We start from the raw sequence: 22,347 nt of genomic DNA, 5'->3' as shown, positions 1-22,347 counted from the left end.
AAACTAACATGCAGAGCTAATGAATGGTTGATGTCCTTTAATCAGATCTGAAATAGCTTTATAATTTCACAGATGAGTAGTAATCATGTATTTTGCTTGATACATAATTTCACAGCCATAATAAACTGTTCTCACCGAGCGAGGTGGCGCAGTGGTTAGACACTGGACTCGCATTCGGGAGGACGACGGTTCAATCCCGCGTCCGGCCATCCTGATTTAGGTTTTCCGTGATTTCCCTAAATCGCTCCAGGCAAATGCCGGGATGGTTCCTTTCAAAGGGCACGGCCGACTTCCTTCCCTGTCCTTCACTAATCCGATGAGACCGATGACCTCGCTGTCTGGTCTCCTTCCCCAACACAACCAACCAATAATAAACTGTTCTAAAGAATTCATTGTGCACTTCTGGCACTAAAATCTTTATTGCAGTGTGCTGTCTGACAAGTTTGGTAATCATGGCACTTTCAGGTGAGTGCCGTGTGATGTGTTATGTATATATTTGTTAGACAGCATTGTTAAATGACATAGTTTGCCAACTTCAGCTAAATATAAATGGGTCTGCAGGCTGAGGCTTCTGATGACTGAAGTGTATGACAAGAACACAAGTGGGGGAAGGGTGAGGAAAAGGTTGTGGTGGTGCCTTCAATACTGGCCCCTCCAGCCCCTAGCTTCACGCTCTATAGTATAGTAGCGCATCTTTAACTTCTCTCCAGTGAAATGATTTTCACACATTCCTACAGGTGGAGATCAATTTTATAACAGCAGCATAATCACTTAAGATAGTCAAATTACTAATTGTACAATGTAGGCTGTCATGGCCAGTGTTCATATCACTGGTGATTTTTATTTTATGCGCATTAGTCTGTTGTCTGAGGCATTTTCTCTACAAATAACACTAAGGATAAAAAATAAAATTATTAATGAGCAGATACACACGGACCAATCACTTTTAAGTTAATTATCACTTTATGGTAAAGCTATACAGAAAATAATAATGTACTGTGTGGACATTAAATAATAAATCTTCAAACTCAGTACATAGTTTCGTATTATAACACTATTTGTTTATGGTTCATCTATATTTTTTATAATTTTTTTGCTTTAAAATTTTCACATATTGGTACTATATTTATTACATTAAAAATTTTCTGTTGACATTTGTATTTAAAAATAGTTGTGTGTATAAACCATTCAAGGTGATGTAAATTAGACAATTGTAAGAAATGGTCACGCTTAGGAACAATGTAAGAAGTAGGTGTTATGTAAAAACCAGTGTGGTGTTGTTTGAAATGAAAATGGCTTTGGGGACTGGAAAAGGTGGCAAGGGCAAATTGGCACGCTACCTAGAGTAAATGTGGAAAGTAAGTCACACAGTCTGTAGGCAGCAGTTATTGAGGAGCAGGAGAAGCTTTGCCAGCAAATTTGCACAAAAATGCCTCAGATGAAGATTTAAAATGGCTTACGGCATGGCAGCAAGTTGTTGGGCTACTGTATTTAAGGTTGAACAATGCCAAGAAGAGAAATTGAGCCCACACAGCAAGATACTTTTAGGCTGTACTGTGGGTAGTGTAGTCAGCATAATTGTTCATCATACACCCAAGCCTACAGCCACCAGACAAGATTTTTTTTGTTATTTTCCTTTTGTAAGCATGAACCATTAATTTATAGCTTTTCTTGCCCCCCCCCCCCCCCCCCTCTCTCATGAACTTTAAAGAAACTGGTTCACCCTGTTATTTCATCCTAATCATACACCTATATAGCGTTCCTTTCTGGTCTTTGATTAATCCGAGTACCCTGTTTTACAGATTTATGAAGTGCCAAGTTAATGTAGAGAGGCACCATTTAAATTGTTTTTTGTAAATAATGAGAAAGTTTTCTTAACTATTACAAACTATTATAGTAAAAGTTTTCTTACGTAAAATTCAATCAGAGTGAAGCCAAGTTACTAGAATCTGTTAAATGACTATACATAGTTAGTTCAGAGAATAATAGTTTTTGAAAGTGAATTCCAGAAAAAAGAGATTTTCTTGATCTGAAATGTTCAGTATAAAAAGTGTATGCTTTAGTATTTAAGTATCTGAGTTTGATGATTATGGAAAGTGCTTTTCTAAAGGTGCCCCTTGGCCAAATTTTTTTAGTTCCTTAAATTATCTACTGGGCTTTTTCTCTTTTAAAAACATAATGTATTAGGGTGTAGTACAACTTTGTTTAGGTGGAGTAATATTTATTTGAAGAAGCAACAGTAGAAGAAAATAGGCAAAATTCATACTTCTGCTTTTCCAGTACTTCACTATTTCATTGCCTGGATAGGCTGGTGACTGTTAGTACATATTTTAAACCACTAAATGTATTTGGAACTGAGTTGTCCTAGCTTCAGTATAATACTATTCATACTGCATTTCTTTCTAACTGCTGGGTAAGATCTTAGGAAAAGAATTGAATAGTCTGATTTACTTATCCATTATACACAACACATGGTCAAATCCTGTAAAAAGGGTAACTCTATTGATTAGCTTTTCCTATTAACAGGACTATCCTCCCATAGTGTACTTTAATTATAACTACCTAGTATGTTAAAAAAATTAAAGTGCAGCTGCTCACAAAGGCCCGTTTGGGCTGTAATCATCATATGGTAGCAAAATTTGGTACATATTCTAATGTGATAATGTGGAATCGATTTACATTGGAAAAAATTAGTTCTAATTTTGGCCAAGTGCAAATTTGGAACTGTAAATCATCTTGTCAACATCTCTGGTGCTCATATTGAACAAATCATGAAAGCAGTCTTTAATAATATCAACACTTTTTTGACATTTTCTGCCCATGTCCTATTCCTAATCCATTATAATTGGAACCATTTCTGTATGTCTTTTCTTGCATTCACTGTGACAGATTAGCAAAATGGTTCAAATGGCTCTGAGCACTATGGGACTTGACATCTGAGGTCATCAGTCCCCTAGAACTTAGAACTACTTAAACGTAACTAACCTAAGGACATCACACACATCCATGCCCGAGGCAGGATTCGAACCTGCGACCGTAGCGGTCGCGTGGTTCCCGACTGAAGCGCCTAGAACCGCTCGGCCACACCGGCCGGCTACAGATTAGCACCTGGTGGCTAGAATCGGAGCTATTTTTTTTACCAGCATAAATTGGTTTCACATTAGAATATCTACCATGTTTCACTGCCATACAATAATTACAGCCCACACTTGACTTGAAATGAACCCTAGATATATCTTTTGACATTGGAAAAGAAATGCCAGTTCAAATGGTAGCCACAAATAGACAAGATACTTCATGCATGCATCAGAGAATTTGTGCCTGATAATCTCCACAGAACCCAGGTGATCAGTGCAGAGTATCACATGTAGTTATTGTAAAAGCCAAAGAAGGCTGTTAAGTAGGAAGTCATTAAAAAGCTATCAGAGGGCCTAATTTAAATCGCCAAGAAAGGTAGCAGTGGTTAGCATACTGGACTCGCATTTTAAAGAATGATAGTTCAAACCAACGTCTGGCCATCCACATTTAGGTTTTCCATGATTTTTCTAAATCACTCCAGGAAAATGTCAATATGGTTCCTTTACTGATCCTTGAAACATTTCGAGTTTGTGCTCCATCTCTAATGATCTAATTATCAGTGGGACATTAAACCTTAATCTTCCTTCCTTCCTTTAATTTACTTCCAGTAATGTACTTTGCTAAACAACACAGTTACAGTGTTTCACAAATTTCTGTTCATGAATGAAGCACTGTCATTCAGACAGCATTAATGTGTTCTGCAGACAATGCTAATAAGGAGGCCAACCTCACAGTGTTACTCTTCAGCAGTAGTTCTAATATTTGCTTCTCACTACACTAGTGAGTTTACTACAGATTCAAACATAGTCGATAACACAATATTTACCTATATTCAATCTAATACTTAACTGAACTGTCACATATAATTTCCTTGATGTATAATGTGTATGTGTCTGTATTTCTGTATCCTAGGCTGTTTCTGGTTGTGTTGGTCTGGTATTGTTGATGGTAGTACGGGAAATTGAGCTTTGTCTGTCATCCACTGTAAATATTGCTCATTTATTCACCAGTAACATCATTATGCTTGCTCAGGATAAAACAACAAACAACTGATAAACAACTGTAAATAACAACAATCACTATATGCTGACTGCATCAAAGATGCTTTTAATAATCTGTGGTTGTTTTGTTCGCTTATTGTGGCGGAGTGTATTGGAGGTGTCACCACATCAACTACCTTGCCCTTTATTGAAACTGGGTGCCCCCCAGTAAGCGAGGGATATTGCACTTTATCTGCCTGCTGGTCCTCGAGAAAATGGCTGGTGCAGGCAAGGATTGCTCCTGTTCCAAGGTAGACGCTTCGGTTTCTTCTATTGGTGCCAAAGGATCAGCTTCCTTCGAGTGCGATGTCAAGGAATGAGAAGGGAGCATCTCTTCATCAGTGTACACAGGCCTGAGTCACTCTATTGAGACTGCTTCCTGTTTACCAACATTGAAAGTGTGTCTCCTCCTTGTGATTTCTCAGTACGGTACTAAATATGGCGAAACAAGGGGTGGTCACACGGTATCATCCTTGTGCCACATGTGGGATGTTTTTGTTATGTTTCTTTGAACAAACACCTGCCAGTCTCCATTTATTACAGGAGTGGTAGGCTGAATGGCCCTCATTCTGAGACTGATTTTTATCCAAACTGTGCTCAGCTCCAAGACAACTAGTTGAGTGGATGCTGGCAAGATCAATTCTCCTGGAACCTTCAGCTGCTTGCCTTAGACCAACTGTGCTGGTGGGCAGTGGATGCTCTCCACTGCCATTCTCAACTTCAGTAGAACCAGTGGCAGTGGTTCTGACCATCTTGATGAACTGCACGTTAGGGCCATTTTAAGAGTACGGTAAAACTGCTTTACCAGTCCATTGCTAGCTGGATGGTAGCTTGCAGCATGGATGTGGTTGTGGCCACACAGGAGGAAAAGTTCACCGAAACGTTGGCTTTCAAATTGTCTCCCTTGATCCATAGTTACATCTTGCGGAATGCCAAACCTGGAGAACCAAGCCTGCAGTAATGCTCTCCCAACCGATTCAGTGGATGTACAGTATCTTATATCGCAATGACCTCTGGCCACATTGTAAAATGATCAATGATCATCAGCAAATAAAGTTGGTGCACAGAGTATGGTAACAGGCATACATTGTCCAAATGTGTATGCAGAAATCTAGCTGACAACATCAGGAAGTAAGCAACAGCAGTGAAGACATGACTGCTGATCTTATTATGCTGGCATGTCAGGCATATACATGCCCATGCATGACAATCTTTCTGCACTTCCATCCTCACAACTTCAGTGGAGACAAGCTTGGCTGTCACTTGAACTCCCAGATGTGCTAAATTATAGCACTGTTTTGGTATGTAGAGTCAATGCTTTGCTCTTGCTATGTCACACCAAATACTGTCCAGCACATCCATGGCTGGCACAGATCTGAGATGCAATGCAGTTCTGTTGTTTTAACACTATATTTGCCCAATGAATGGAGTTTAAACTAGCACAGTTCCAAGAGAGGCTATCTGCAACCACATTGTCTTTCCCTGCTATGTGCTGCACATCACTTGAGAACCGGGCAATATACTTGACCTGCCTGCACTGATGTGATGAGCTGAGATTAGTATCACACTGAAAAATAGCTACCAGTGGCTTGTAGTCAATATAAACTGCAAAATGTCTCCCTTCAACCAATGGGCCGAAATTTTTTATTGCTAAATGAATAGTAAACAACTCATGATCAGAGGTGCTCCATTTTTGCTGTTGTTGGCTCATGTTCTCTGAGGAAAAGGCAAATGGCTGTCAAATGCCCTCAACTTTTTGTTGCAGAGCCACTCCCACCACTGTTTGGCCCACATCTACCATATATACCAAGGGGGCACTCAATATTGGTGTCCCAGCTGTGTTGCCTGTGACAGATGTTTCTTGAGTTTGTGGAAAGATATTTCAGTATATGGAGTCCACAGTATCTTAAGATTCCCTGCAGTGCTCTTGCACAATTAGCACTGTGAGTGCCTACTGGATGGCTGGTAAGTGAGGCAGGTGACATCAATAATAGTTCAGCATACCTAAGATGTCTCTTGTAAGTTGTGGGAAGAGGCATCTGTAATACTGCTTTGACCCGCTCAGGCAATGGTGACAGGCCTGTGGGGAAATCAAGTCTCCCAGAAATTTAACTTCACATTTTCCCAATGCACACTTTGCTATGTTAATAATTATGCCATATTGTTGTAGGTGGCTGAAAAGCTGATGCAAGTGTATGGCATGCTATTCTACTGAAGTAGAAAACACAAGAATGTCATCCATGTAGCAAAAAATGATCTGTAATTCTCTAAGCACTTTGTGCATGAACCACTACCAAGTTTGGGTGGCATTCCTGAGGCCAAATGACATCAAATGGTACTCATACAAGCCAAATGGTTTGATCACTGCTGATTTTTTTTGTTGGCTGGCGCCACTGGAATTTGGTGCAATCTATCACACTGAATATTTTGGAAATGCTAATGGTGCTGTTTAAATCCATTACGTTAGGTGCAGGGTAGCAGTCTGGAATTGTATTTCTATTGAGCACTCTACAATTTCCACATGTTCTCCAGGAATCATCTTTCTTACGAAATGTAGACTGGGGAGGCCCACTTACTATCCAACATGGTCACAATACCTGCTTTCAGAAGTTGGTCGAACTCCATTTGCACCACAAGTAGCTTCTCTGTGCGCAGACACTGTGAGCAGAATGCAGTGTGTTGACTTCATGTCATGCAGATGTTATATGGAACATTGTGTGAGCATAGAAGGGCATGGTGAGTCTGGAAGGTCTAGAAGTAGATTATGAAATAACGGCTACGATTTTGCCAACAGCATATGAATTGTTACAATTCGTGGGGTTCTGCTTTAATGATGCACACATGTATAAGTGTGTTGTTGCAAACATGGAATCAATATACTCTAATATGGATGATGTGGAAGAGATGATGGATCTTCCTGTGGAAAGCCATAGGCACATTGCGCTGCATGTGACCCGACACAAAAGGCACAGTTGGCAATAGCCTTTCTGTGTGTACTGGTACTAAACAGCAATTGATCAAGTAGGGCATAAACTGATAATGATGTAAAAAGTTCACTCTGATTATCGGACAAGGCATGTCTGCAATCATTAAGGCCCATATCAGGTGGAAGTTTGAATCCAAGTATAGTGCTAAGCATTTTCACTGGATGTAGCCACAGTAAGTACCTGTTGCATTGTTGCCATCAGTGTGTCATTGGTTCCTCTTGAACAGACACTGACTTCCAAACATGTATCAATAAGAAACTTGTCACCTGCTGGATAGTCTTGTGTGAACAATCAGTGTGACTGGATGACTGCTGCTAATGTGGTATTTGCATTTTTTTTAACCACAGTCTAGTCCACGCACTTGTGCTGTTGCTGATGGATGTTAGTAACCCTTCATGCCTGTCTTTGAAATTTGGGTAATTACAATGATGAGTTGCTGAAATGCCTATGGCACCAGCACTACTGTTCCAGGAGGCTTGTTGAATGGCAATTTTCCTTGTTTTCCAACTGCAACTTCATAGTTGCTGATGGTGTGTGGCTGCCTGGATGTTTAGTTTTGCCCCTTGTGTTGCTAGATGTCCATGGTGGGTTCAACTGATGCTTGCTGCTGGGGAGAGGTATTCATGCGCATACAGGACCAATGGTGTCAGCTTCCACCTCTCTGCTCATTCCTCAGTCCTTGTCTTGACTGTTGCTGATTTTTGCGCATACAGAAATGTCTCTTAAGCTTTTTACAATGGTGTCTGCCTTCTTTGCCAAGACTTTCAATGGCAAGTCTGTTTGTGCTGCAATGATGGCCTGGATGTAAGACTGGAAGTTTATGATGCCGTAATATGCATAAAGACTGTACAGGCAGGAGTTCTGGGCCTGCTAATTTGTGTAGAGCTTTGAGCACTTGTAACAGTGTCTTGTCACTCATGTTTTCATGTGTGAATTTTTTGTAACTGCCATTCTGGTGATAGCCGTTCTTATGATAGCCACACGAGAACTTCCTATAGTGCAGCATATCTTTGCTGTGAGAAAGTTTATTCTATTTCCTCTACCACTTCTAAATCCAGATGCAAAACTACAATATTAAATCTGTCAGTATTATTGAACATCTGACACAGTTGAAATATTCATTCAGCTTGTGCAAACCAAAGCTGAGGTCGCATCAGGCAGAATGAGAGAAACTTAACATTCCCATGTCACATGTATGTCCTCACATCTTGTATATTTACTTCTATCATGACATTTTGTAGTGAATTAAAATTCGCGGATGGTGATCCTGGGTCAACTGGTAAACCTTGTTCCATTCTGATTCCAGTTTCTTGCTTGAGTCAATCATCATCATCATCATCATCATTTAAGACTGATTATGCCTTTCAGCGTTCAGTCTGGAGCATAACCCCCCTTATACAGTTCCTCCATGATCCCCTATTCAGTGCTAACATTGGTGCCTCTTCTGATGTTAAACCTATTACTTCAAAATCATTCTTCACCGAATCCAGGTACCTTCTCCTCGGTCTGCCCCAACTCCTCCTACCCTCTACTGCTGAATCCATGAGTTTCTTGGGTAACCTTGCTTCTCCCAGGCGCGTAACATGACCCCACCATCTAAGCCTGTTTGCCCTGACTGCTACATCTATAGAGTTAATTCCCAGTTTTTCTTTGATTTCCTCATTGTGGACACTCTCCTGCCATTGTTCCCATCTACTAGTACCTGCAATCATCCTAGCTACTTTCATATCCGTAACCTCAACCTTGTTGATAAGGTAACCTGAGTCCACCCAGCTTTCGCTCCCATACAACAAAGTTGGTCGAAAGATTGAACGGTGCACAGATAACTTAGTCTTGGTACTGACTTCCTTCTTGCAGAAGAGAGTAGATCGTAGCTGAGCACTCACTGCATTAGCTTTGCTACACCTCGCTTCCAGTTCTTTCACTATGTTGCCATCCTGTGAGAATATGCATCCTAAGTACTTGAAACCGTCCACCTGTTCTAACTTTGTTCCTCCTATTTGGCACTCAATCTGTTTATATTTCTTTCCCACTGACATTACTTTCGTTTTGGAGATGCTAATCTTCATACCATAGTCCTTACATTTCTGATCTAGCTCTGAAATATTACTTTGCAAACTTTCAACTGAATCTGCCATCACAACTAAGTCATCCGCATATGCGAGACTGCTTATTTTGTGTTCACATATCTTAATCTCACCCAGCCAGTCTATTGTTTTCAACATATGATCCATAAATAATATGAACAACAGTGAAGACAGGTTGCAGCCTTGTCTTACCGCTGAAACTACTCTGAACCATGAACTCAATTTACCGTCAACTCTAACTGCTGCCTGACTATCCATGTAAAGACCTTTAATTGCTTGCAAAAGTTTGCCTCCTATTCCATAATCTTGTAGAACAGACAATAACTTCCTCCTAGGAACCCGGTCATATGCCTTTTCTAGATCTATAAAGCATAGATACAATTCCCTGTTCCCCTCATAACACTTTTCTATTATTTGCCGTAAGCTAAAGATCTGGTCCTGACAACCTCTAAGAGGCCTAAACCCACACTGATTTTCATCCAATTGGTCCTCAACTAATACTCGCACTTTCCTTTCAACAATACCTGAGAAGATTTTACCCACAATGCTGATTAAAGAGATACCTCTGTAGTTGTTACAATCTTTTCTGTTTCCATGTTTGAAGATTGGTGTGATTACTGCTTTTGTCCAGTCTGATGGAACCTGTCCCGACTCCCAGGCCATTTCAATTATCCTGTGTAGCCATTTAAGACCTGACATTCCACTGTATTTGATGAGTTCCGACTTAATTTCATCCACCCCAGCCGCTTTATTGCACTGCAATCTATTGACCATTTTTTCCACTTCCTCAAATGTGATCCTATTTCCATCATCATTCCTATCCCATTCTACCTCGAAATCTGAAACATTACTGATCGCATTTTCACCTACATTGAGCAACTCTTCAAAATATTCCCTCCATCTGCCCAAGGCATCCACAGGATTCACCAGCAGTTTTCCTGACCTGTCCAAGATACTTGTCATTTCCTTCTTACCTCCCTTTCGAAGACTGCTAATTACACTCCAGAATGGTTTTCCAGCAGCTTGACCCATAGTCTCCAACCTGTTTCCAAAGTCTTCCCACGATTTCTTCTTGGATGCTGCAATTATCTGTTTGGCTTTGTTTCTTTCTTCAACATAACTTTCTCTGTCTACCTGGGTTCTGGTATGTAGCCATTTTTGATACGCCTTCTTTTTCCTTTTACAGGCTGCCTTGACTGTATCATTCCACCAAGCTGTTTGCTTCATCCTCCCTTTACACACTACTGTTCCAAGACATTCTTTAGCCACTTCTAGTACTGTGTCCCTGTACCTTGTCCATTCATTTTCCAATGACTGTAATTGACTACATTAAACTAACTGGTACCTTTCTGAGATCGCTGTTATGTACTTGTGCCTGATTTCCTTATCCTGAAGTTTCTCCACTCTTATCCTCCTACATATGGACCTGACCTCCTGCACTTTCGGCCTCACAATCCCAATTTCACTGCAGATTATATAATGATCAGTGTCATCAAAGAATCCCCTGAATACACGTGTGTCCCTCACAGCCTTCCTGAATTCCTGATCTGTTATTATATAGTCAATGACAGATCTGGTTCCCCTGCCTTCCCAAGTATACCGGTGAATGTTCTTATGTTTAAAAAAGGAGTTTGTGATTACTAAGCCCATACTGGGACAGAAATCCAAGAGTTGTTTCCCGTTCCTGTTGGCCTCCATATCCTCTCCAAATTTACCCATAACCTTTTCATACCCTTCTGTTCGATTTCCAATCCTGGCGTTAAAATCACCCATGAGCAGAACACTGTCCTTGTCCTTTACTCTAACAACTACATCACTGAGTGCCTCATAAAAACTATCCATCTTATGTTGATCTGTCCCTTCACAATGCGAATATACTGACACAATCCTAATTTTCTTGCTAGACACTGTCAAATCTATCCACATCAGTCGTTCGTTTACATACCTTATTGCAACTACGCTGGGTTCCATTTCTTTCCTGATGTAAAGCCCTACACCCCATTGTGCTATTCCTGCTTTGACTCCTGACAGGTAGACCTTGTATTCTCCCACTTCCTCTTCTTTCTCACCCCTTACCTGAATGTCACTAACAGCTAAAACGTCCAGCCCCATCTTACTTGCAGCCTCTGCCAGCTCTACGTTCTTCCCAGAGTAGCCCCCATTGATATTAATAGCTCCCCATCTCATTACCATTTGTTTGCCAGTCCTTTACTTTTCTTTTTCTTTTCGGGGTCACCACAATGTGAACTGAAGCTTTACCTCCTGTCCACAATAGATACTTCTCAGTTATTCACTAATAACTTTATTACGCTCACTTAGGATAACACGACTACTAATAAACAACTGTAAACAACAACAGTCATTATGCGGACTGCAGCGAAGAGTCGTGATAGTTTTGTTCACTTTTTGTGGTGAAGTGTATTGGCGGTGGCACCATTGTAGTTTCAACTATGAAACCTTAATGATTTACAGATTTGAATTAGTGCTGATGGGTGGTTTTGAGCTGGCTGTTGTGAATGTTTGAAGGTAACATCAGTGAACCTTTCAACTATGATAGGCTGGAAAACCAGGCTACAAAGTCGTATGACCTACACAGAACCACTTCTTTGTGATTGATAATGGCTAAGTTGAGCTTCAGTAGCCAAAGATCTGACGTTCTTTTACATAAAAGTATCCTTTGGCTGCAACACCTTATGTCATGTGTCCTATCAGTTTCGTACCGATGTTTGCTCCAGTTTATTTTTAACCACATCATGCCCAGTCCCTATAACCCCACACACACACAAAACTAGTGGTTTTGACTCCTTTATTCATGTATTTCTTCCTTTTACATCTCTATACAGATAGTTAAAATTCCTAATTTCTACCACAAAACAAAATGGAAGCAACAGCAATGGAAGCAATATATACTGATAATTAGATATCTCATATTTTTCTTCTGTGGTTGTGATTTTGATCTGTAACTCTTCCCGGAATAAATCATTCTCAGTAGTGCTAGATAAAGATACTAAATTAGCTTTAATAAGTAACAACAAACAAATCATTGTTTGCTGTACACTGAGGCGTTAAATAAGTAGACTAGTTCACCTAGAATTTACCTCATATGAGTTCTGCAACAAATTCAGGTTGTCCATCCTTATTTATAGTCAATGCTGTTCGTGATCTGAAGCCATCAGAATTACTATTTGAATTCTGATGTTGCTCAGGGACTTGAAAAGTTGAACCTTGAAATCCAAGGCTAGCTTCAAACATCTGAAAAAAAAAAGGAGATTAAAAATAAATAATAGATAAAAATGAGGGAAGATAACCACTTACTTATAACTGACTGGTCTGTGACATATAGACTTAACAAGGTTTCAAGCTAATCCACACTCACACACACACAAACGGACTCATCCCCATTGACTATTTGTAAGTGGATGCTCAGGCTAAAAAGAGTGGGAGGGGGGACAAAATGTGCATCATGTGAGAACTGGGAAGGAGGATAAGTTGTACAAGCCAACAAGACAATGGAAGGTAATGAGAAAGTGGGCGGGGGAATACATACGAGATTTGGACATGGGACGATGGCTATGGAAAATGAGGAAATGTGATGGTACAGGAATGGTCAGTGAACTTGTAGAGCTTTAGATGATGGGGATTGTAAGGACAGAGGATTTGCTGAATGGAAGTTACATTCATATAATTCAGAAGAGCTGGTGCTGGGAGAGTGAGCAGGGCTATCCAAATGGCACAGTTAGTGAAATAGCTATTTGAAGTCTTGATAATAGTAGAAAAGTTCTGGTAGAATGTAAATACTGTAGGTGTCTATGCCCCTACATGGTGCTGGCTGGACACATAATGCCCAATGTCCATTGTTCGTCCAGCCAGCACGTAGGGGCAAAGTGTGTGTGTGTGTGTGTGTGTGTGTGTGTGTGTGTGTGTGTGTGTGTGTGTGTGGGCGCGCGCGCGCGTGCGTGCGTGCGTGCGTGCACACAGATGCCGGTATTGCATCTGGATCATTCACCTGTGTACGACCCAAGTGATGCAAGATTAGGAACAGGGGTGGCATAGGGATGGTCTATGACATCAGATAGTATGAGATGATGTGTGATAGAATATCCCTCATCTCAGGATGCAATAAGATGTTTGAAGCTCTGAAAAATGATATGCCTGGGCTTTTCAAGGTCTGGGTGACATTGGGTATTGAGGGGAGTGTTGGTCAGTGACTGGTATAGAGTGGGTGTGTGTTTTCCGATGTACCAGGAAGAGGTGGACTTGGAAATTTGATTTTGGACTACTTGAGCAAGATATAGTGTATTTGTAAAGGCTCTGGCAAGTTTATCAACCATGTTTAACTGAGGCTACCCCCTGGACATGCAAATGCCGAATCCCTATGGTAGGGCACCTTAATGCAGACTAGGTGATAGCCATTAAAATGGACGTACTGTTGTTGGTTGATGTGAACAGAAGTTTTTGCAAGGCCATTTGAATCTCCTAGAAAGGAAGCTCATTTAGATGAATATGCTCAAATGAAGCAGATCTGGGAGTAGATACTGAGGATTTGGAGGAAATACCACAGGCTCTCCTTAGCAAGAATCCCAATCATGAAGGTTTTATCATCATTGTTTGTGACCCAGGAACGGTGTTTTAGAGGGACAGAAGGGGGTTTCAGATGTATGTTCAGTCTTTCAGCTTAAGGTTTTCTATGGTTCATGTAAATCACTACAAGTAAATGCTGTGACAGTTCCCTGGAAAGGGCGTGGCTGATTCAGTGCTTCATCATTGTCAAGTGTGAACTTCTGTTCTCCCGCAAAATAATATTCTCCTTCATTCTTATATTAATGAACACTTCTTAAGTCAAATTTCTTTAATATCATATAAATTGCTTGTTTGCTTTACATAAGGAAAATAATTGAGTTAGAAATTTGATTTGTATTTATTGTTGTCCATATCTTTCATATATTTGATACACAATAGCAAGCAATTGTAACAATGACACAATATAACTCTCTCTCTCTCTCTCTCTCTTTCCCTCCCTCCTTCACCCCTGGCATGACAGTCCAAAGAAAACCTGTGTGCCTGACAAAAAATAGCCCTAGTTTATGAATTAAAGAACTGCTGTTTACAGAAGATGGAGACTCAGGACTGTCTGTCCCAATTATTAATCATAGGCTATTTTGATTACATTGTCACAAGATGTCAAAAAGTTTCTTGGGGGGGGGGGGGAGTTTTATTTTGGGTTTTCCATGGCTTGAATTCTTATTTTCTTTCTTATCTAATCTGCTCTGTTGTAATTTGTCAGCACAAATTATATATATTTTGCAACTTCAAATTTTATTGATCTAATTAATGAATTGAGACTGCACAGTTTTCAGATCTTCTATTTTTATGTGTTTAAATTCAATGCCATTGGATAAGATGTTATCGTGTTTTCCATGCCAATACAAGATACTGAACATACTCCTCAGGGTGTTCAGCTTCTTTTTAATTGATATGAGACTACTTCTCCCAGATATTCTTTCTGCACCACCCAATATCACCCTGCTAACCTCTGTAATATCCTTGTCAACCCACCTACATAACATATTTGTCAACCCACATGACATTCTCATTTCATAATCCCTAGCCCACAGTTTCTACCACTGCCATCATGTTGTTGTTGTTGTGGTCTTCAGTCCAGAAACTGGTTTGATGCAGCTCTCCATGCTACTCTATCCTGTGCAAGCTTCTTCATCTCCCAGTACCTACTGCAACCTACATCCTTCTGAATCTGCTTAGTGTATTCATCTCTTGGTCTCCGTCTACGATTTTTACCCTCTACGCTCACCTCCAATACTACATTGGTTATCCCTTGATGCCTCAGAACATGTCCTACCAATCAATCCCTACTTCTAGTCAAGTTGTGCCACAAATTTCTCTTCTCCCCAGTTCTATTCAATACATCCTCATTATTTATGTGATCTACCCATCTAATCTTCAGCATTCTTCTGTAGCACCACATTTCGAAAGCTTCTATTCTCTTCTTGTCAAAACTATTTATCGTCCACATTTCACTTCCATACATGGCTACGCTCCATACAAATATTTTCAGAAAAGATTTCCTAACACTTAAATCTATACTTGATGTTAACAAATTTCTCTCCTTCAGAAACGCTTTCCTTGCCATTGCCAGTCTACATTTTATGTCCTCTCTACTTCGACCATCATCAGTTATTTTTGCTCCCCAAATAGCAAAACTCATTTACTACTTTAAGTGTCTCATTTCCTAATCTAATTCCCTCAGCATCACCCGACTTAATATTACTACATTCCATTATCCTCGTTTCGCTTTTGTTGATGTTCATCTTATATCCTCCTTTCAAGACACTGTCCATTTCGTTCAACTGCTCTTCCAAGTCCTTTGCTGTCTCTGACAGAATTACAATGTCACTGGCGAACCTCATAGTTTTTATTTCTTCTCCATGGATTTTAATTCCTACTCTGAAATTTTGTTTTGTTTCCTTTACTGCTTGCTCAATATACAGATTGAATAACATGGGGGATAGGCTACAACCCTGTCACACTCCCTTCCCAACCACTGCTTCCCTTTCATGCCACTCGACTCTTATAACTGGCATCTTGTTTCTGTACAAATTGTAAATAGCCTCTCGCTCCCTGTATTTTACCCCTGCCACCTTCAGAGTTTGAAAGAGAATATTCCAGTCAACATTGTCAAAAGCTTTCTCTAAGTCTACAAATGCTAAAAATGTACGTTTGCCTTTCCTTAATCTATCTTCTAAGATAAGTCATAGGGTCAGTATTGCCTCATGTGTTCCAACATTTCTACGGAATCCAAACTGATCTCCCTGAGGTCGGCTTCTACCAGTTTTTTCCATTCATCTGTAAAGAATTCGTGTTAGTATTTTGCAGCCGTGACTTACTAAACAGAGAGGTCGGTGATTTTCACATCAGTCAGCACCTGCTTTCTTTGGGATTGGAATAATTATATTCTTCTTGAAGTCTGAGGGTATTCGCCTTCTCATACATCTTGCTCACCAGATGGTAGAGTTTTGTCAGGGCTGGCTCTCCTGAGTCTATCAGAAGTTCCAATGGAATGTTGTCTACTCCCGGGGCCTTGTTTCGACGCAGGTCTTTCAGTGCTCTGTCAAACTCTTCATGCAGTATCCTATCTCCCATTTCATCTTCTTCTACATCCTCTTCCATTTCCATAATATTGTCCTCAAGTACATCGCCCTTGTATAGACCCTCTATATACTCCTTCCACCTTTCTGCTTTCCCTTCTTTGCTTAGAACTGGGTTTCCATCTGAGCTCTTGATATTCATACAAGTGGTTCTCTTTTTTCCAAAGGTCTCTTTAATTTTCCTGTAGGCAGTATCTATCTTAACCTTTGTGAGAGAAGCCTCTACATCCTTACATTTGACCTCTATCCATCCCTGCTTAGCCATTTTGCACTTTCTGTCGATCTCATTTTTGAGACGTTTGTATTCCTTTTTGCCTGCTTCATTTACTGCATTTCTATGTTTTCTCCTTTCATCAATTAAATTCAATATATCTTCTGTTACTCAAGGATTTCTACTAGCCCTTATCTTTTTACCTACTTTATCCTCTTCTGCCTTCACCATTTCACCTCTCAAAGCTACACATTCTTCTTCTACTGTATGTCTTTCCCCCATTCTTGTCAATCGTTCCCTAATGCTCTCCCTTAAACTCTCTACAACCTCTGGTTCTGTCAGTTTATCCAGGTCCCATCTCCGTAAATTCCCACTTTTTTGCAGTTTCTTCAGCTTAAATCTACAGTTCACAACCAATAGATTGTGGCCAGAGCCCACATCTGCCCCTGGAAATGTCTTACAATTTAAAACCTGGTTCCTAAATCTCTGTCTTACCATTATATGATCTATCTGAAACCTTCCAATATCTCCAGGGTTCCTCCATGTATATAACCTTCTTTCATTATTCTTGAGCCAATGCTATGATCAAGTTATGCTCTGTACAAAACGCTACCAGGTGGCTTCCTTTTTCATTCCTTACCCTCATTCCATATTCATTTACTAAGTTTCCTTCTCTTCCTTTCCCTACTATAGAATTCCAGTCACCCATGAGTATTAAATTTTCATCTCCCTTCACTATCTGAATAATTTCTTTTATCTCATCATACATTTCATCAATCTCTTCGTCATCTGCAGAGCTAGTTGGCATGTAAACTTGTACTATTGTGGTAGGCGTGGGCTTCGTGTCTATCTTGGCCACAATAATGCGTTCACTATACTGTTTGTAGTAGCTTACCCACACTCCTATTTTTTTATTCATTACTAAACCTACTCCTGCATTACCCCTATTTGATTTTGTATTTATATCCCCATATGTCTTGTTCCTCCTGCCACCGAACTTCACTAATTCCAACTACATCTAACTTTAACCTATCTATTTCCCTTTTTAAATTTTCTAACCTACCTGCCATCATTTCCACTGTAAAACTGTATCAGGCCCCACACACCTGCTCCACTCACACCAACCTCACCACTGCTAAATGCTTCAATGTCAATGGGAGGGCAATGTGCGAAACTATAAAGTTATTTACAAAGTAACACTGCACAGCTTTTTATATAGGAGAGACTACGACTAAACTGACTGAGTGCATATATGAACACAGTAGGATTTTCTGCTTTGGGGAGACCAGCAGCCAGTTGTTGTGCATCCTCTATAGCAGGCTGTTCAGCTTGCTAGGCAGCACAAACACAGGTGGGCAGAGATGGGCAAACAGCTGATGCACAGGCAGTCTTGTAGCCATGCTACAGCGTATGCAGTTGAATCCCACTGGCTAACACATCTGTGCATGGATGGCCTAGAAGTGTGCACATGTGCAGAATGCATGCAATATGGCGATCTAACTGGTAGCCTACACTACCTGCACCTGCCCACAAGCTAAATAGGGGCAGGCAGGGGTGCCCTTGCCCCATGCAGCATTAGGACAGCCTGCTCTGTGGTATGACTCCAGAAACCCTGTGCCTAGTACACCATAATGGCATTTGGATTCTCTCATCAGTACCTGTTTCTCTGAAATCCAGAGAATTAAACCTTTTCTTCATCATACTGTTGAATCCTACCACACTCCTAAACATAATCACCATTAACAACTCACTCCATCTCCCCTTTTATCATCTGTAGACTTTTCTGCTTGGTAGAGTTTCATTATTATTGCTTTTTATGTTCATCTTTCTAACTCCCCCCTCCCCGTCTTCTCATCCCTTTCTCTCTCTCTCTCTCTCTCTCTTTCAAGTTTTTCCTCACTTTTCTTGCTCTACTCCTCATTCTTAATTTAACTTTTCTTTCCACTTCTCAATTCTCTTCCTCAAAACCATACTTAATTCTTGCTTTGCCGTACTATCATCTATGGATAGAAGCTGGGACAGTGCTTATCACTGTACTATCTTTTACCTCATACTCTCTCTGGCGCCCAACCCCCTCTGCTTTAACTCTGTCTCTCCCCCACCTCATCCCAGGACTGTCCAATGGATTAATGTCAGTGGCCGGTGTGCAGGTGTGGTTTTTAGGCAGTTTCTCACATCACACTAGGTGAATACCGGGTTGGTATCCACGTCCTGCCTCACATACATCCTTCTAAGTTGCCCCTAGAATTTACTCTAGATGTAGTCAGATCGGGTGCAGCGATTCCACCGGGAGGAGGGGTGGGGGGGAGGGGGGGGAGGCGAATATGAGACTGATGACCTTAGATGTTTAAGTCCCCTTAAACCCATAATCAGCAGCAGCAGAGTAGCTCATTACAGGTGGGTCTCCCTCAACCTGAGGTTCGTGTGACCTGCTTTTCTTCTACAGCCTTCCTCAACTTCAACCTCCCTCCACTTTCTCCCTAAGGAAAAGACTAACAGTTCCAAAAGCTAAGTAGTGTTTTTTCTACTTTTAAATGATTCTTTTAGCAGTACATGGAATTATTCCTCTGGAAGGTAAGTGATTTTACAGTTTTCTCAGATGAGATACTGTTTTGTCATGATTAAAGGCTAAAGTCTCTGTACTAATCATTTTGTATTTGTTTCATGATTGCCCCACTTAATGTTATTGTAAAATAAGACAATTTTTGGTATAATTTGAAACAAGAATGTTAGACTCGTAGGAATTACACATTTCCATTAAATAATTGTAGATTTAATTAATGTATTTGAATTTTTGTTCTGATATAAAAGTAGTTATGCCTCCCGTATGTTTTTTCAGGTTTCTGGGGTTTTGGGATTGCCTAAGCTGATTGACAAGTGAAATTTTTATAACACAACAGTACCCAGAATAAAATGCCTGCTCCCTTGCATGTAAGGTGTCAGACGAAATCTAATGTTAACTGTGATGTCATGTTACTTACCTGCTGTGGCATTCCTCTCAAAGACCCGTGGGCACTATTCCCACCACGTGCAGCTTCTATGCCACCACCAGACAAAGTGGCATAGTCAGCCAGTTCCCCAGTTGAGGCTTGATGGCTGGGTAATGGCTGTGATGCATTCGGGGAGCTCTGCCGAGCTGGCTGCCGGATTGTTGCATAGGTGTTGTCAGCCTGCAGAGTGTGCAAAATGCTTTTTACAAAATACTGTTTTCCAGCAGACTTATGTATTAATGAATCAAGTGTTACAGTGAGCAGGGAACTGTAGAAGTAATTTTCTGTTAGGATTGCAAGGCTCTAGCTTGCCTATTTTTTAAAACTGAGGAAAAGGAAAAAGCAGGTAGGAAAAACCAGAATAAGAACAACAAAGAACATAATGACAAATACGAATAGCTGGAAGCAAACATTCACACATTGTTTCTGTTGCCTGAACTACTATTTCATTATCAGTTAATTGAAGTATTTCTGGTCGATATAGCTGATTTCCAAAGGAAGAATCAAAAATAAATGGTAATACATATAAACATTGATTGTGTAAGTGTTGGTCAGTTTTATTATATGTTATGGTGTTGAGTATTTAAGTCACGCTATGATATGGATGATAAATAGTTTGGACAGGAAGAGAATAGAAGCTTTCGAAATGTGATGCTACAGAACAATGCTGAAGATTAGATGGGTATATCATATAACTAATGAGGAGGTATTTAATAGAACTGGGGAGAAGAGGAGTTTGTGGCACAACTTGATTAGAAGAAGGGATCAGTTGGTAGGACATATTCTGAGGCATCAAGGGATCACCAATTTAGTATTGGAGGGCAGCGTGGAGGGTAAAAATCGTAGAGGGAGACCAAGAAATGAATACACTAAGCAGATTTAGAAGGATGTAGGTTGCAGTAGGTACTGGGAGATGAAGAAGCTTGCACAGGATAGAGTAGCACGGAGAGCTGCATCAAACCAGTCTCAGGACTGAAGACCACAACAAAAACAACAACAACATGATACTTTTAAACTCTTATTGTTATTATCACTATTTGCAGTATGAAAATTTTTTTGTACATACAAATTATGAGTAGAAATAAAAGGATGTTTTAGATCTACTAAGTTACTTTAGATTCGTTGTTTTTGAATGGATGTAGGCATTCTACTGTCATATTACGATTCACTATGACCGCACATCATTGTCATCAGAGGATAAGTCTGATTGACATGAAACTGATGAGGCTCGACATGAAACTGATGACGCTCCCACTTTTATGCTGAAAGGACAGTGTCTGATTTCTTGGATTATATCATAGAGATGGTGCATGCTGTATCTACAGATTAACCCTTAAAAGGAAGTATGTGCCTGAGGGTCACACATGCATTTTTAATTTGTTAGACTGACAATACTTTTTGCGCTATTGATGGGAATGCCTCTATAGCTTCATACAATATCTTTGTCAGCCTTGTGGTGTGAGTCATTGTTGATGGTGACTGTTACACATGAAATAATAGTTGTTTTGTGAAATATCATGGTGTCTGTGAAACATGTATTTCCAGTAACGCAAGTTTTGTTGTGTGTCTATTAGACGTATATTTCCAAAAGTGATACTTTTATTTTTGATGAATAGAACTAATGCAGCTAATTTCCTTTTCTTTTAGACATTCCTTAAAGTTACAAGGCCTCCATTTTTGTAATTATTACACAGGTGGGAAAAATGTAGCTGGTTCCATCTACATCGTAAAAAAGAAAACAAACTGAAGTATTGAGAGGGGATAATCCAAATTTGGAAGAGAAACTTAGAGGGAGAGGAAATGGATGTAGAGGATTTATTTTCTGATGATTCCATTTTTGATTATTTTCTCTTGAAAAAGCAACATCCAGGTCTTACTCTGATGAACAAAACTGTGTTGTAGTTGTTGACTTTTCCTGCACAGGTGACCAAGAAAATGATGATGTATCAGTTCCTTTTGTTTACAAAGGGGAAAATGGATTTTGTTGAGCATGAAAAGAACCAACTAAAGATAGAGGAGCATCTTGTGATAGCATAATCAGTGGGATATCAGGCATAACAAGGACTATTAGAAATGTAGGTGATAATCCTAAGATAGAAGATATTTGCTCTTTGATGTTTGATAATGAACTCATAGAACTAATTGTGAAATGGACAAGCATTAAACTGGAACACTACAGAAACAGGATTTAAGTACATCAGCAAAATAACAAAAGATCTACTGATCTGTGTGAACTAAAGGCATTTAAAGTGCTTAATATTTATTTTATATGTGACATGTAAGTGCTGTTTCTTTTTGTATTGTTAATCAGTCTTCAAACTGTATTTCTAAGCTTTAACATAAACAAAAGTTACCATGTCTGCTGGTGTAATGTTCACCTGCCACAGTTGCTAACACAGGTGCCTCAGTCTGTTGCTACCTGTGGCATTATAGGTTTGAGCAGCCCATAGTGGCTCACCTTCCATGTATTCTTTTTAAATTTTTGTGACTAAAGCCTTTCTTGCTTGATATTTATCTTATATTTGACATGTAAGTACTGTTTCTTTCTAGTACTGTTGGTCATCACTTACACTTTTATATAAAAATTTTTCCCATAAATTTGTATTTTATGTTATAGGCCAATTTGAATATTTAATTTCCGATGAAGGCACTCATAAAAGTGTTGAAATCTGGTCAAAAAACTTAATTTTTTTGATGGAGGGCTGTAATTGCTTTAGGCCAATTTGAATATTTAATTTCTGATGAAGGCACTCATAGAAGTGTTGAAATCTGGTCAAAAAACTTAAATTTT

General features: G+C 39.8%; 1 protein-coding gene across 1 annotated transcript in view; it reads right to left on the bottom strand.

Moving 5' to 3' along the window:
* The window catches only part of LOC126249607 (cadherin-87A), a 782,263-nt gene that overhangs the window by 2,616 nt on the left and 757,300 nt on the right, over positions 1 to 22,347 (bottom strand). The window contains exons 37-38 of the mRNA XM_049951276.1: positions 19,548 to 19,736; positions 12,291 to 12,444 (exon numbers count right to left, since the gene is read on the bottom strand). Of these exons, the coding sequence (XP_049807233.1) occupies positions 12,292 to 12,444; positions 19,548 to 19,736 (342 nt within the window). The 3' untranslated portion in view covers position 12,291. The remainder of the gene's footprint in view (positions 1 to 12,290; positions 12,445 to 19,547; positions 19,737 to 22,347) is intronic.

The sequence above is a fragment of the Schistocerca nitens genome, chromosome 1 (assembly GCF_023898315.1).
Source record: "Schistocerca nitens isolate TAMUIC-IGC-003100 chromosome 1, iqSchNite1.1, whole genome shotgun sequence".
Classification (NCBI taxonomy): Eukaryota; Metazoa; Arthropoda; class Insecta; order Orthoptera; family Acrididae; genus Schistocerca; species Schistocerca nitens.
Note: the sequence above shows the minus strand (reverse complement) of the source record. Positions and strands in the feature narration are given on the sequence as shown.